Source organism: Mustela erminea, chromosome 18 (assembly GCF_009829155.1).
Source record: "Mustela erminea isolate mMusErm1 chromosome 18, mMusErm1.Pri, whole genome shotgun sequence".
NCBI lineage: Eukaryota > Metazoa > Chordata > Mammalia > Carnivora > Mustelidae > Mustela > Mustela erminea.
In genome coordinates this window covers 50,949,424-50,964,169 of record NC_045631.1, presented here as the reverse complement: position 1 = coordinate 50,964,169, position 14,746 = coordinate 50,949,424, and the positions used below count along the sequence as shown (strand labels likewise).

Below are 14,746 nucleotides of genomic sequence, written 5' to 3'. Positions count from 1 at the left end.
GAGAAAGAGGAGGAAGCAGGGTCCCCGCTGAGCAGAGAGCCCGATATGGGGCTCAATCCCAGGACCCTGGGATCATAACCTGAGCGGAAGGCAAAGGCTTTAACCCACTGAGCCACCCAGGTGCCCCATGAATAAAAAAATTCTTAAAAAAAAAAAAAAGAAAGAAAGGAAAAAAAAAACAAGTGACAGACTGGATGTTAATGGACCTACATTCAAGAACTATCAAGTAGAGAGAAAACCATATGCTGGTTTCCATTTTGAAAGTTGGGAGCTTGGTGTATTATCATTGTTCTTAAATATGTAGGTGCTTCTTAAGAGTATCCCAGAAGCTCAAAGGAGCACACAGAACGTAATGGTTTTATTGTTCTTTAGAGGAAAATAGGCTTTGATAACTAGAGCCATAATTTCAAAACCAAAAAATTTCATGAGTTGGAGAATTTGTGTGAGATTTGTTATAAAATGCTGAATAGGGATTAGGATTTGAAGGGTTATTCTTTTGTCTGACTTAGATGTTGTGATGTGTCCATGAGCCTAGACTCTCCTGGGAAGGCAATGAGCCAGTTTCCCTGAAGCTATACTGTTTTATTTTATTTTTAAAAAATATTTTATTTACTTATTTATTTGCAAGAGAAAGAGAGAGTGACTAAGCATGAGCAGGGTGTCGGGCCAGAGGCAGAAGGCCGAAACAGACTCCCCACTGAGCAGGAAGCCTGACGCAGGGCTCCATCCCAGGACCCTGCAATCGGGACCTGAGCCGAAGGCAGACACGTGACCAACTGAGCCACCCTGGCTCCCATATATTGTTTTATTTTAGAAGATAGATTTAAGAGATTTAGAGATATTGTTGGCATCAATGAACGCAGGTTACATTTGAAACAAGCAATATAGATTACTGTCAGTTTAACATATACTCCGTTTGGGGGCACCTGGGTGGCTCAGTCCTTTAAGCCTCTGACTCTTGATTTGGCTCAGGTCGTGATCTTAGGGTCGTGGGATCAAGTCCTGTGTAGGGCTCCATGCTCAGCAGGGAGTCTGCTCCAGATTCTCTCTCCCCCTCTCCCTCTGCCCCTCCAGGCTGTGCTTTCTTTCTGTCTCAAAATCAATGCATATATCTTTTTTTAAACATTTAAAAAATAAATAAATAAATAAATAAATTAAATAAAATAAAATAGATTTTGTTTTATGACGTAGAGTAAGAAAATTTGCAATAAAGAGAACATAGGAACGTAAAGTCTCTGAAGGTTAAGAGGAAAAAGCACACTGTCCTCTATTCCAGAAACCTGTCCTAATTGCCAGCTGTCTGCACAAAGAGTACGCAGGTCAGAAGAAAAGCTGCTTCTCCAAGAGGAGGAAGAAAATAGCAGCAAGAAATATCTCCTTCTGTGTGAAAAAAGGTTCGGAAGAATCACTTAACCTGATTCGCCGTTATTTCAGAAATGCCCACTGAACATCTCTGGTATAGGTACCATTGTACTTGCTAGAGCGTGCATGCAAGCGTTCATTCATTCAACATACATTTCTTGAGCATGCTAGGGACCTTTGGGTTCTGGAATAGAATCATGAAGGAATTAAGAAAGTCCCTGTTTTCATAGATTTTTACATCCCGAGAGGATTGAAAACCAAAAACAGCGTATCAAGAGAAGTGTCGGTTATCACAGAAGCAAGTTCTGTGCGGAGCATTCAGTTGTGTGACTTGGGGTTGCGTTCACTTAGGGTTCGGGCAGAGAGAAGAGTGAGGGCAGGAACTCAGAGCTGGGGCTGCCTTTGGAATGTTCGAGGCCTGACGAGGCAGTGGACACAGGTACAGATGCAAGGGAGGAAGTCTGAGAGGGGAGCAGGGCCAGATTGGGTCGCACTTTGTGAAATACGGTGAAAGCTTTGGATTTTTATAGCAAATCGGTGGAATGCCACTGGAGGGTTTTTAGCTAGCTTTTTGGTACCCCTTAAGTTTTGAAAAAAATTAACACGTCGGCTATTGTTTGTAAATCTGGGTGGCAGACAAGAGGCTAAATTTGTATTAGTTCAGATGAAAGATGGTGGTGGCTTAGACACAGGTGGGGGAATTAGGGATGGAAAAAATGTCCCTGACTTCCCAAGTTTAGGAATCACTTAAACATGTACTTAGCACATTAGCCATCTACTAACAAAAAGAATCTGGCTCATTTTTTTCACTGAAAATGTAATGTGGAAAACAAAAGACTTATTGACATCAAATCCATACGCTTTTCACTAATATTTCTTATAATTATAGGAGTTAGAGAACATGGTTTGGTAACCTGAATTACATACATGAGAAAAATCTCAAAACAGTACTGGGGCATGTACATATCTCAAAAGGTTTGAATAAACAGGTTTATGATAATTCACTTTCAAGATTGATAATCAGTGATTCTCTTTCAGGTGAAATTTTGGGATTGCTAGGACCTAACGGTGCTGGTAAAAGCTCATCTATTAGAATGATTTCTGGGATCTCGAAACCAACAGCTGGAGAGGTAGTAAGAAATGACACAATGATTTTCATTCCCAAAATAGATATTTCATGATAAACGTAGGCTATATCTTTATAAGACTCTACTTTTAATAATTTAAATAGTTTTCCATAATAAATGTTTGAATTTCTATAATGTGTATTGTTTTAACTTTTTAATTTTTATGTAGTTATTTATCTTTCTAATTAAACATTTTCTTATTGAAGTACAATTAGCATACAGTGTTATATTACTTTTAGGTGTACAATATAATGATTTCAATATTTCTGTCACTTGCAACAATGTAGATTATAAAGGGTATAATGCTAAGTGAAATAAGTCGGACAGAGTAAGATAAATACCATAAGATTTCACTGATATATTTCTTTGATGCTCAAAAAATTTATGTATTTATTAGCTACATGTCAGTTTCTTGAGTGTGAGATTGGAGAAAAGGCTACATGTGTTTCTAAAACCAGTTTACTTTCTTAGGTAGAACTGAAAGGATGTGGTTTGGTTTGGGATCATCAGGGAGACAACACAGTCAGCTTCCCGGGATACTGTCCTCAAGAGAACGTGCTCTGGCCCAGCCTGACAGTGAGGGAACATCTGGAGATCTTTGCCGCCATCAAAGGGCTGAGGAAAGGGGACGCCACAATTGCCATTTCACGGTAAAGAGAAGTCACGGGATTCTTTTGTGTCCAGAGCCAGGAAAGCTTGTTCCACTGATGGTGAACTCACTGATGAAGAATGGAGGGTAGAAATGATGTCTGCACCTTGTCCAAGAGTATCAGCAGTAGAGCAGGGATGGAGGGACCGGAGCTGTTTCCAGCATCCTCGATTGAGGGATCTTAAAAAAAAAAAAAAAAAAAAAAAACGCATAAAATAATTGATAGTGTTCAATGAATGAATAGCCACAAATAATCATCTACTTCAGTTCCAAAATCAAAATTCTAGCTATTCTTTAAAACTCTTTATGAGATGAAAAATCTTTCCTATTCCAAAACAAACTCTTTCTCTCTAGGATCATGAGTTTCCGAGTAGTAGTGCCTAGCTTCCTTCCAATGCTGTTGTAATCTTCTGCGGAATTACAAAGATCCTCTTTTGAATGGATATTCTCCTGTTTTCCAATAGATTGGTGGATACTTTCAAACTGCACGGACAGCTAGATGTTCAGGTGCAGAAATTAACGGCAGGAGCCGCCAGAAAGGTATGTGGGATGCCGGATGGTATTCTGAAGGTTGATGGGGTGGCAGCAAATAAGGTGCTTCTCTGCCTTTCAGTTGTGTTTTGTGCTGAGCGTCCTGGGGAATTCACCTGTCCTGCTCCTAGATGAACCCTCAACAGGCATGGACCCAGCAGGGCAGCAGCAAATGTGGTAAGCATAATACACAAGTGTAAACCTCATGTCAAACTTGTGTTTTTAAACTGAGCTTAGATGGGGCACCCAGCCAGCTTAATCGGTAGAGCAAGCAACTCTTGATCTGAAGGTTGTGAGTTCAGGCCCCATGTTGGGTGTTTAGCTTACTTTAAAAATTTTTTCTAGACTAAATAAAACCCTGATCTTGGAAAAATCTAAATCCACTGATTTCTAATTTAGTGGAGATAATCCATATCATTAGGAAAATAAATATGTCATAAATAGATTCTCTTTTGTATCATATTTATGTGGTATTAATGTTAAAAAAAAAACCCTTTAAGTATTTTGTTGGAATTTTAGGTCTTGTAATTTGGAGTTAAATTTTTTAAATTATTGAGGTATATGTAACTGTTTCTTTTTTTAGAGGTTATTAACTTACATACTTTCTCTGTTTCCTTTTCTTTCCCCCTTTACCAAATCTGTCAAATTTGCTTATCCAGTTTTTCTTAGTTTTTTAAATTATTTTTACTTTCTAGGATGTACCATTTGGATTAATAAAATCATCCAATCTAATTTCATATTTGTGACTGTCCAATAGTTTCCCTATCTCTTTAAAGAATTTCATTGTGGAAATTTTATACAAATGTAAAGAGAATCATGTATGAACCCAATATACCCATGACCTATTTCAATAGTCACCCATATAAGGCCTATCTTTTTTCATTATACTTCTACCCACTTCCTTTTCTCCACTCCTATCAGTTTGAAGCAAATATTAGGCAGCCTTTCCTTTATTTATAAATATATTAATTAATTTATTCAAAAGCTATAAAGATCTCTTTTTTAAAAACTTAATCAGAATACCACTAGCCTACCTAAAAATATTAAACACTTCTCTTTATCATTTATGTTATCAAAAAACCTAATCTGTATTCAAATTTCTGTTTTTTTAATTAGAAATATGATTCGTTTTATCTATATAATTTCTCCTCCATTTCTTTTTTGTCTATCCTCTTTTTTAACAATGATATTTTGGGGCTCCTTTCAGGCAGGTGATCCAGGCATCCATTAAAAACACAGAGAAAGGAGCGCTCCTGGCCACCCATTACCTGGCCGAGGCTGAGGCCATATGTGACCGCATCGCTATCATGGTGTCTGGAAGGCTGAGGTGGGTGTCTTTCTGGAGGCTGTGCTTGACCCGCAAAATGAAATTCCCCATGGAAAAGGAAAGATCGCCGGGAACACCTGGAGTTCTTCCCATCAGTTTCTCAGCGATGCCCTTTCCCCTACATTTGAAATTGAAGGAGGTAAAAAATGTAAGGGGCAGTATTTTTTCCGACACGTTTTCCTTCTTGCCCGTAGGTGCATCGGCTCCATCCAACACCTAAAAGACAAACTCGGCAAGGATTACATCCTAGAACTGAGAGTGAAGGAAGCTGCCCAAGTCACCTGTGTTCACACGGAGATTCTGAAGCTTTTCCCACAGGCTGCACCGCAGGAAAGGTGAAGGACCATGGAGAAATGTGTTGGTTTTACCCACTTGACCCACTCAGTGGTTTCTTTTCTGCTCTGTGAGGACTTCAGGGTGATTTGACTTCATAATAAAAGTTAGGGACCTCAAAAACTGATTTGCTGACTCCTCCAGACTGGAAGAGACTTGGGACCCACCCAGGAAGCTGTGTCCTCCTGTCCCAAGGAAAGCTTGGGGACACCTTACATGGGCCCCCTCAGCCATCCAAGGCTGGTCTCCAGCTCAGAGGAGGATGTAGAAAAATTTAGGAACTTCTCATGCCCAGAACCCTTCATGGGACCTGATTTGGACCCACGGCACCCTCCACAGACCTCCCTGAAAATATTTAAAACATGTAAATATTTACAATCTAAAAGATGTGACTATTTAAGGTGAATTCCCCTCTTGGAAACAACCAACCATTGAGATACTCAAATAATCTCCCTGTAATGAGTTTTCATGCCTCAAAATGAAGAATAGAAATGTGTGTGTGTGTGTGTGTGTACCTATATGTGTGTGTGTTTGTGTATGTCTGTGTGTTGGGGGACTGGGGGGCAAGGAGGTAGAACTAGAACAGAATTTAGAATTCCTTGGAGGCGTAAGCACACCAGAGAAGCAAGTGGCATTTCCATTTTAGCACAGCGTAAATATAATGGAATTATCAGAGACTATGCCAGGGGAAAGCAACTCAGTCCTGCTACTGCACTCTTGGTGTCACGAAGTAAGTGGGAAGACCGTGAGTGGCAAGCCTGAAAAAGCAGGTGCTGGGCTGAAGAGGGCCAACCCTGGAGGTCTGAGCAGCTCTAGGGCCTCCTGGGAGTATCACACTATGAGGGAATGAGCTGAGAATGGGCATGAGGTCATCAGCTGAAAGTGGCACATGGAGGCAAGAGGCCACAGACCCCCTCGGGCTCCTCCTTTCCTCACAGGTTGGGGAAGTTTATAGTTAAAGCCTTTTGAACGCTGCCCATCAGGTCCTTCTCTCTTAACCCCACCTCTCCCTTTTCTTAGCTTTCTGGTCACAAGGATGAAATATTAAGTGAACGAATTAATTGCCAACTAATTTAAGCTAAGCAAAGGGGATAGTCCAGATGGTCTACATTCAACCACAACAGCAAAAGGTTTGCATACACTGAGCATAAAAGCAATTATGCTGGTTTATTTCTAGAACAATTATCTCCAACAGCCAGCCACCAAAGACATTTTAAGAATTTCGCATCGGTTGTTTTACTCCCTTTTTATGTAAGCTGTATATTTCTTTGTATTACTTTTATTTTCGTCAAAGGAAATTGATGTTAATATCAGCATTTATTTTGATGGCCATTTTCTCCCCTTGAAACTCAAGGTCAGATATGACATTTTCATATCCCCAGGTACTTCTCCTTCTTGGTCTATAAGCTACCTCTGGCGGATGTCTACCCTTTATCTCAGACCTTCCGCAAATTAGAGGCAGGTAAGAGTTACCATTGTGGGACACCTGGGTGGCTCAGTGGGTTAAGCCTCTGCCTTTGACTCAGGTCATGATCTCAGGGTCCTGGGATCAAGCCCCACATCGGGCTCTCTGCTCAGCGTGGAGCCTGCTTCCCTCTCTCTCTCTGCCTGCCTCTCTGCCTACTTGTAATCTCCATCTGTTAAATAATTAAATAAAATCTTTAAAAAAAAAAAGAGTTACCATTGTAAAAGAAAACTTTTGAAGCATCAGTTCAGCGTCAGGTAATAATTTCATGGTAGGTAATTGTGTAATCCATTTTAAAAATGTGCAAATGTTTATTGGTTTTAAGAATTCTAATGCTAGGTAACAATGAGATTTAACTCCAACTGTGGTTAATCCAGTTCTCTGGAAAGAGGTTAATCTCTGTGGCAGGGATTGAAGCTACAGAAAACACACAACTAAACTTGGCAGGGTTTACTGTGAATTCATAACGTTAACCTGACAAAGCCCCTTAGTGAGCACTGCATTGTCTGTGTATGCACAACCCATTCACACCAAGTGTCCGAAATTATTCCTCGCACACCCATCTCCTTGCTTTCCTCCCTCAGTTGATGCCCTTGCTTTGTATTTCACTAATAAAATAAAAGCCACAGAAAACCTTCCACCCATGCATCCACTTCTCTGCGTCTGGGCTGCGCGTTCTGCCTTCCCACTAAGCCCGTCCCCTCCATCGTGCATGACTCCTCTTGCCGTTCGAAATTGTGGACGTTCTCTCTCCATCATCGTTTTTCTGCTTCCAGCTGGGGAAGTCCCAGCAGCAGACTGTCCTGGAGTAATTTCTTACGCAGCCTAGTGGTGAAGAGCTGCAAGTTTGGTGTCTGCCTCTCTACCAGCTGGGAGGCACTGGGTAAAGCTATCGATACCCTGCACATCTAGGTGATCTGTCTCTGAGTAGGGGGTAATATCAGTGCCCAATTGGGCAGGGTCATTAGGAAAATTAAATGAATTCATTTACAGAGTGTTTAGACTTGTGCCAGGTTCATTGTGTTTGAGAGACTATGAATCGCCAGTTTACTCCCTCCAGTCCAGACACCTGACTTCTAGCTCCTCCTAAAGGCTACCAGACATGCATACTCCTGCCTTAGGACTTTGCACTCGCTGATCCTTCTTCTTGAAATTCTACTACTTCTGAATATCCAGCTTGTTCTCTCACTTCAAGTTTCTGCTCAATTCTTACCTTCTAACTATGGTCCACCCCAGCCATCCTGTTAAAAACAAGTGCCTGGCACTTCCTGTTTCCTCTGCTTGATTTATTTTTCCTGTGTAGTAGCAATCATCATTTCCTTTATTTTATATTTAAGTCCTTTATTTAATGCCCATATTCCTGCCACTAGAATGCAGGGGTTTATATACAAAGGCAGGGTTTTGTTTTCACTGCAACTCTGTCCCTGGTACCAAGTGTGGACACACACAGAAGATCTCAGTGTATGAGTGGAGAATTGTGAATATGTGAATACGTACATCTGGTTTCCTGGCAGGGATGCCGAGCTTCCAGCTGGATACAGCAGATAAACTGGCTGAAGCCAGTTACACAGAAGCACTGGGTCCTTTCATAGGGAAAGGAATGGGATTGAAATCTTCCTTGTGTGTAAGAATGTGTCAATCAATTATGTAATTCCTCAAGGATCTTCTGTTTCCCAGGACACATATACTGTGTAATAAAATGTATCAAAATGTGATACGAGAAAATTCTCACATCAGAGTTAATTTAATTTGTATTTATATGAACTCTATGACTTTTGACATCTCCCTTCTTTCTCCAAGCATTTATTTATTCAGCTTTATGTTCTATTCAGACTAATTGTGTGTATTTTTATTTTGTATAACTTTGAAAAAATTCTTGGTAATAAACATCTTGTAAGCATCTACTAGTAATCTTTTTTTCTCCTCCAGTGAAACATAACTTTAACCTGGAAGAGTACAGCCTCTCTCAGTGCACACTGGAAAAGGTGGGTCAGCTTTTATGGTTTGTATCATTCCTATAAATTTCACATGAAAGTAATTATGCATATATTCTATTTATTTTAAGACAATATCCAACTTGTTCATTCCTTTTCTTTCTGCGTTGTCTCCTATTTAGGTATTCTTAGAGCTTTCTAAGGAGCAAGAGCTGGGAAATTTTGAAGAAGAAATTGATACAACCATGAGATTGGAACTCCTCTCTCCTGCAGATGACTTTTAAAAGCTCAAGCCTGTTAATACTTTGTGTCATATAAGCTTATGTTCTATGTAATAATTGGCAGTATGTGTAATTTTAAAAATCATTAACATCAACATCAGGGTATATTTTGTACATTTGGTTAACAAATGAATACATGTCAGAATTATTCCTCCTTTTAAATTTAGGAATGACAGAAAATCTGCGATAAAGGCAATATAAAGTATTAATAAATTTTACCTGAAGACCAGGTAGCAGGTATCGTGGAAATAAAACCACAAACTTGGGAGTTTTTTGAAGTATAACTTCAAACATGGCGTATCACTTTGAAAAATGACACTTACTAAGAAATTCCCTAGCAGAGCCATATGAGGGATCTGTTCAACAGCCAGAAGCTATAGGATTGCAGCATGCATTTGGGAAGCTTGGGTTTATGAGGTTGCTTTGAAACACAAGTAAAACCTAAGAGTCTTCCTCTGAAGTCTTTTCAGAAACTGTTTTGAAATTCAGAGCGAGGAGTGCATTGGACTCACCCCTGAACGAGCACGTGCATCGGATAAGCTTTCCCTCGTGGAAAGGAGGGACGTCACAGCAACATTCGTTCAGTTTTCTAAGATTTTGAATGTTACTTCATGATTGGGGGAGGCGAGTGCTGATTTCCCTCACCAACTCATCAGTAGTTTTCTGTGTACAGTTGACCTTTGCACAACACAGGGGTTAAGGGTGCCGAACCCTCTGTGTAGTCAGAAATCTGAGTATAACTTTCAAGTCCCCCCCACCAAACTTAACCACTAATAACCTACTGTTGACCAGAAGCCTTCCCCAAAACATAAATCATCAATTAGCGCAGTTTGCATGTTATATGCATTATATGCTGTATTCTTATAATAAGTCAGCCAGAGAAAAGATGATGTTATTAAGAAAATCATAAGGAAAAAATACATTTATTGTACTGTACACTAAAAAACCATATATAAGTGAACCTGTACAGTTAAATCCATGTGGTTCAAGGGTTCACTGTATTTACTGCCATTTTTAAATCACTTCTTTCTTATGTATGTACATCATGTGTTTTTATATCTATACACACACAGGTATAAATCATTTCTATTACTAAATTTTAAAAAAGTGTGTTTTACATGTAATTTTATTTTTTTTCCTTAAATTATAGCTACTTCATTTTAAATATCATGAGAAAATTTTCTGAAGACCAAGCAGTATTTTTGATGCTTTTTTTTTTTTTTTTTGGTGATATGTTATATAACTTAAAACACATTGTTATGCTCATTGAGGGATTTTTGTATAATGGAGAAAAACACAAAAATTGAATACAATTGAATAAAAGATCACCACACTTCCTCCATACCAAAAAAAAAAAAAAAATCAGTTTCTTTTTTCTTTAGTATACTCTTTTACATAAGTGAAATCATTACAGTATATATAATTTCTTAACTATATATGCATACTTGCTGATGTAACATTGAAATTGTTTTAATTTACTTTCACACTTATGGTGAAGTTCCAGTGCTATATGTTTGTATTTTATTTTGTGTTAATTATTTGTATTTTTTGTTCACTTATTTTTGTGTTTTAATCTTTCTCTTACCCATTTCTCATACAATTAAATATTTTACCTCCATATATTACATATCATAATTATATCTAGAACATCATGATAAATAATCAATAGCTTACTATTTATTCAGGATACTTTAGTGCCCTGTAAAAGCAAATTCCTATCATCATAAGAATTGGGTTTAGATTATTTCTAAAATTCAAGCAATAAATTCTCCTGTCTTGCTCAAATGTATGAGATCACAACATATATAACCATTTCACATAGTAAGATGATGAAATCTTTGCCTATATTCATTATAAGTTACTAATGTTCTTAACTGTTGTAGAATTATGTTTACAAAGTACTGAATAATCAATAGGAGATGTATAAATATTTTAGAAGATTAAGTTAGACATGATTTGCTAAATTCATCATAATATGGGTGCTTTTGAAAACTTGGGTTTCTATTAGGAATATATTCAAGAGAAGATAAATAGGTATGAAAAGGGAAGGAGATGAGAATAAAACTAAAGAAAGGATTTTTTCAAAAGAAAAAATAGTTGTATCATCTCGAACTCTGTTGTAGACAGGTCCTGTGCTGGTTTTGTTCATTATTTTCCTACTTTCCCCCTTCCAAAAGAAACAATAGATGCAAAGGTGGAAGAGAGAGGTCAGAGGATCTCTTCCCTCCTGTCCTTGTTTTAATTCCAGATCTCAGACAGTAGATGTAGCCCTCCAGGCGTATAACTTCTGCCCTCCTCCAGTTACACATATCTGCTTCTGGCCCCTCTAATGCTATGGACCCCAAGAATGTCCTACTCTTACCTCGTCCTTCTCACTCAGGCTCCAGCAAATCATCAGAATTATCATTTAAGTTGTTTGTTCCTAGTTTACGGCTCTACTGGTTTCTGCTCCACGTAAGCTGGTCTTAGCTGCAATTTTTTTATTCCTTTGCGTAAAATGCATAAAATGATGTCTGCTTCCAGGTCCTTCTAATATTTGGTTTTGGACTCCAGTTCTTAACCCAGAGCTCCTAAGACACTAAGGGTCTCTTGGGTGATAGAAGTAACTTTTGTTCTAATGAGGTGTTGCTGGTGGGCTCCAGGATCAGCACTGGCCACCAGAAAAACCAAGCCATGATTGAAAGCTTGGTACTTCCACCCCATCCTCATTCTCCAGAAGTGGGAGAAGCATTGTAAATTGAGTTGAGAGTCAATCATGCCTTTCTGATGAAACCTCCAAAAGTACTGGGTTCAGAGAGTGACAAAGCTGGTAAACACATCAATGTGCTAGGAAGGTGGTGGGTGCATCCCAGTTCCAGGGTGACTGGGGCTCTATGCTTGGAACCCTTCCAGACCTTATCATATGTATCTCTTCATTTAGCTGTTCATCTGAATCCTTTATCATATTGTTTATATTAGGAACAAGTCAACATAAGTAAGGGTTCCCTTGAGGTGGTAACTGTTCCCTTGAGGAAGTAAGCTGTTCTAACAAATTGTAAAACCCAAAGATGAGGTCATGGGAGCCCCACTTATAGCTGGAAGGTCAGAAGTAAAGGAGATGACATGGGGCTTCGTGATTGGCACCTGAAGCTGGGTCAGTGTTATGAGACAGGGCGAGTAACTGGTGGGATCTGATGCTAACTCCAGACAGATAGTGTCAGAACTAAACCAATTGTAGAACACCGAGATGGTTTTGGAGAATTGTTTGGTATGGGGGGAAAAAAACACCACATTTGGTGGCCAGAAGTATGAGAACAAAGGAAAACACAAAGGACAAAAACAGTTTTTCCTAGACATTTGGTGTCAATGAAGTGGAATTTGCTAGAACAGTTCTGGCTCATGGAAACACATGGTTTGGGAACAGAAAGAATGGAGGGTTGGGATGCCGAGATGAGGCGCTCTTGGTCCCTGGATGGCTACCTAGTCCCTCATAGTATAAAAATGCAGCTGCTCTTTGATCAGTTACTAAGAGTAAAAGTTGCCAGTGGAATTAGAGATGAGAGTAGACCCAGCTCCTGAGGAGTGGCTCTTTGGATATGTAAGGAAATGCAAAATAATAAGCATGCTAAATGTATAACCTCTTGGTCATTGTTATCCAGAATGGCTAAAATAAGAGAGAGTTCTGAGTTGAACCTTGATGCGGGAACAAGTTCAAACTTGGGTCAGTCTGAGCTTTGACCACCAGCCTCAAAGCTGCTCAGAAAGGGAAAAATTATGCCAGGAAGTTACCTCTAATCACCCTTTGATCACCAAAGAAATAGTGTGGTGGATGAAGGTCAAAACCAAAACCAACCAACCAACCAACTGCTAAAACCAGGGGGTAGAGCGTGAAGGAGATGTCTCATTTTGTGGACCGAACTATCAGCTTCCTGAGGAATCTCTACCAAAATGGACTACGAGAGTAACTAATCTGGGGTCTATGTCTTTGGTTTTGAATGTTTCAGAGTGGAAGAGCCTTTCTGGGTTGCAGCTGAATCCACATCCCACTAAAGAACGATCACAGATGGTTCTATGTGATCCAGACACACAGAACGTTATTCCTGAGGGATTCCTGCTGAGCTGGATAAAGCCACCTTAAGGGTGTGCTTACCTGAGAAGGAGGACTGCCCATGTCCTCCTGTAATTGCCAAGTGGAGCACTTCAGACGAAGGAACTGATACACTTTGCAGGCAAGTCGCAGGGGATTGGCTGTACAGGAGCTAGGATATTCCCTCACTGAATATGCCCGTTACCAGGCTGTGGTAAAGGCTGTGATTAAAGGGGTCCCTGTTACATGGGTAACTTGTGTGACATCACTCTTGCAAAACTGAACAGTCTGGGAAGTTTTATCAGAGTTGCTGTCTTAGTTTCCCCATTTGGATCTCCCTGATACTGAAGTCCCCAAAGTAATTAAAAAGAAAATGGCGGCCGCCTGGGTAGCTCAGTGGGTTAAAGCCTCTGACTTCACCTCAGGTCATGATCCCAGAGTCCCGGGACTGAGCCCTGCAGTGGGCTCTCTGCTCAGTGGGGAGCCTCCTTCCCCTCTCTCTCTGCCTGCTTCTCTGCCTACTTGTGATCTCTGTCTGTCAAATAAATAAATAAAGTCTTTAAAAAAAAAGAGAGAGAAAAAGAAAATGGTGGAGATAGACAGGCGTCAAGGACTCCACCCAGCAAAGAAGACATCTTTAGACGGTTATTGAAAAAGGGATGAATGTGGTAGACACGGATGGTGTTGAAACAAAGGTACTGATGCAACATTATGCAAGTGTGTATGGACCAGTGAGACTTCCCGTGGGTCCCCCGACACCAGAAGGCTCCAAGCAGGTTCTCTTCACTTACCCCACTTTAGGAATTTAAAAAGCCAGACGACAAAGGTTATGTGAGAAACACCACCCAGAATTGCCTGAGGTATATAGATTAAGCAGATGAATCAAAGTAAATGTTGAGTAAATGTTGAGGGAGAGGCCAGGGTCTTCTGGCACAGCCTGGTAGGGACCTGATGCCGTAGGCACAAGTGTGGATAAATTGTCCAGGGAGAGGATGGAGAGGAGGAGAAACTTTTGGGGGGAGTCAATGCACTGGGATTTGAAACCTGTTGGTGATATCTTAATGGTGGCTTAATTTAGATCATGGAAGAAATTAAGATCAAAATGTTGATAGGATTAAGGTGAAAGTTTAGATAAAAATTAGGATTTTTGAGCAAACTTTATGTGAGGCGGTTGGTTTTCTTTGACCTGACTGTATTAATTGGGTGGATATTATGTCAGACTAGCAATTACTTCCCCTACCTAATATTGTAAATAGAAGACATGACAGTCCACCCTCTGGCCAGTCTTAATTGGACATGGATGGGGACCACTAGAATTTCTCAAGCCTACACAGGTACTTAACTTAAAACAATGCAGAATACCTGGTGGGCAGAGAGATTACCTCTTTAATTAATGACACATTAGAAGCTGGAGTGCTGGTGGCAATGACTTCTCTGTAGGAGAGCCCTGTATGGTCTGTGCAAAAGTCTTATAGCTCATGGAGAGTAATAGCAGACCACTGAGGCTTAAATAATGCCTCATCATTGAATACATCAGCAGTTTCAGACACTGTTTTAACCACCCACAAAAGACAACAGGTACCCAGTGATTTTTTTTCTTTCCCCAAACACTTTCTTCTGTATCTCAATCTCAGAAGAGACCCAACCGTAAACCACTTTCACATGGAAGGT

The 14,746-nt window shown here is 39.9% G+C and overlaps 1 protein-coding gene across 6 annotated transcripts in view; it reads left to right on the top strand.

Moving 5' to 3' along the window:
- The window catches only part of ABCA6 (ATP binding cassette subfamily A member 6), a 75,159-nt gene extending 65,239 nt beyond the window's left edge, over nt 1–9,920 (top strand). For 4 of the 6 annotated variants that reach the window (XM_032321809.1, XM_032321812.1, XM_032321810.1 and 1 more), the window contains 10 exons: nt 1,277–1,394; nt 2,401–2,492; nt 2,961–3,139; nt 3,603–3,678; nt 3,752–3,846; nt 4,877–4,996; nt 5,191–5,331; nt 6,712–6,791; nt 8,724–8,779; nt 8,911–9,920. In XM_032321809.1, coding sequence (XP_032177700.1) covers nt 1,277–1,394; nt 2,401–2,492; nt 2,961–3,139; nt 3,603–3,678; nt 3,752–3,846; nt 4,877–4,996; nt 5,191–5,331; nt 6,712–6,791; nt 8,724–8,779; nt 8,911–9,012 — 1,059 coding nt within the window. In that variant the 3' untranslated portion in view covers nt 9,013–9,920. The other 2 variants (XR_004280689.1, XM_032321814.1) reach the window with 2 other exon arrangements.
- Nucleotides 9,921–14,746: the final 4,826 nt, after the last annotated feature.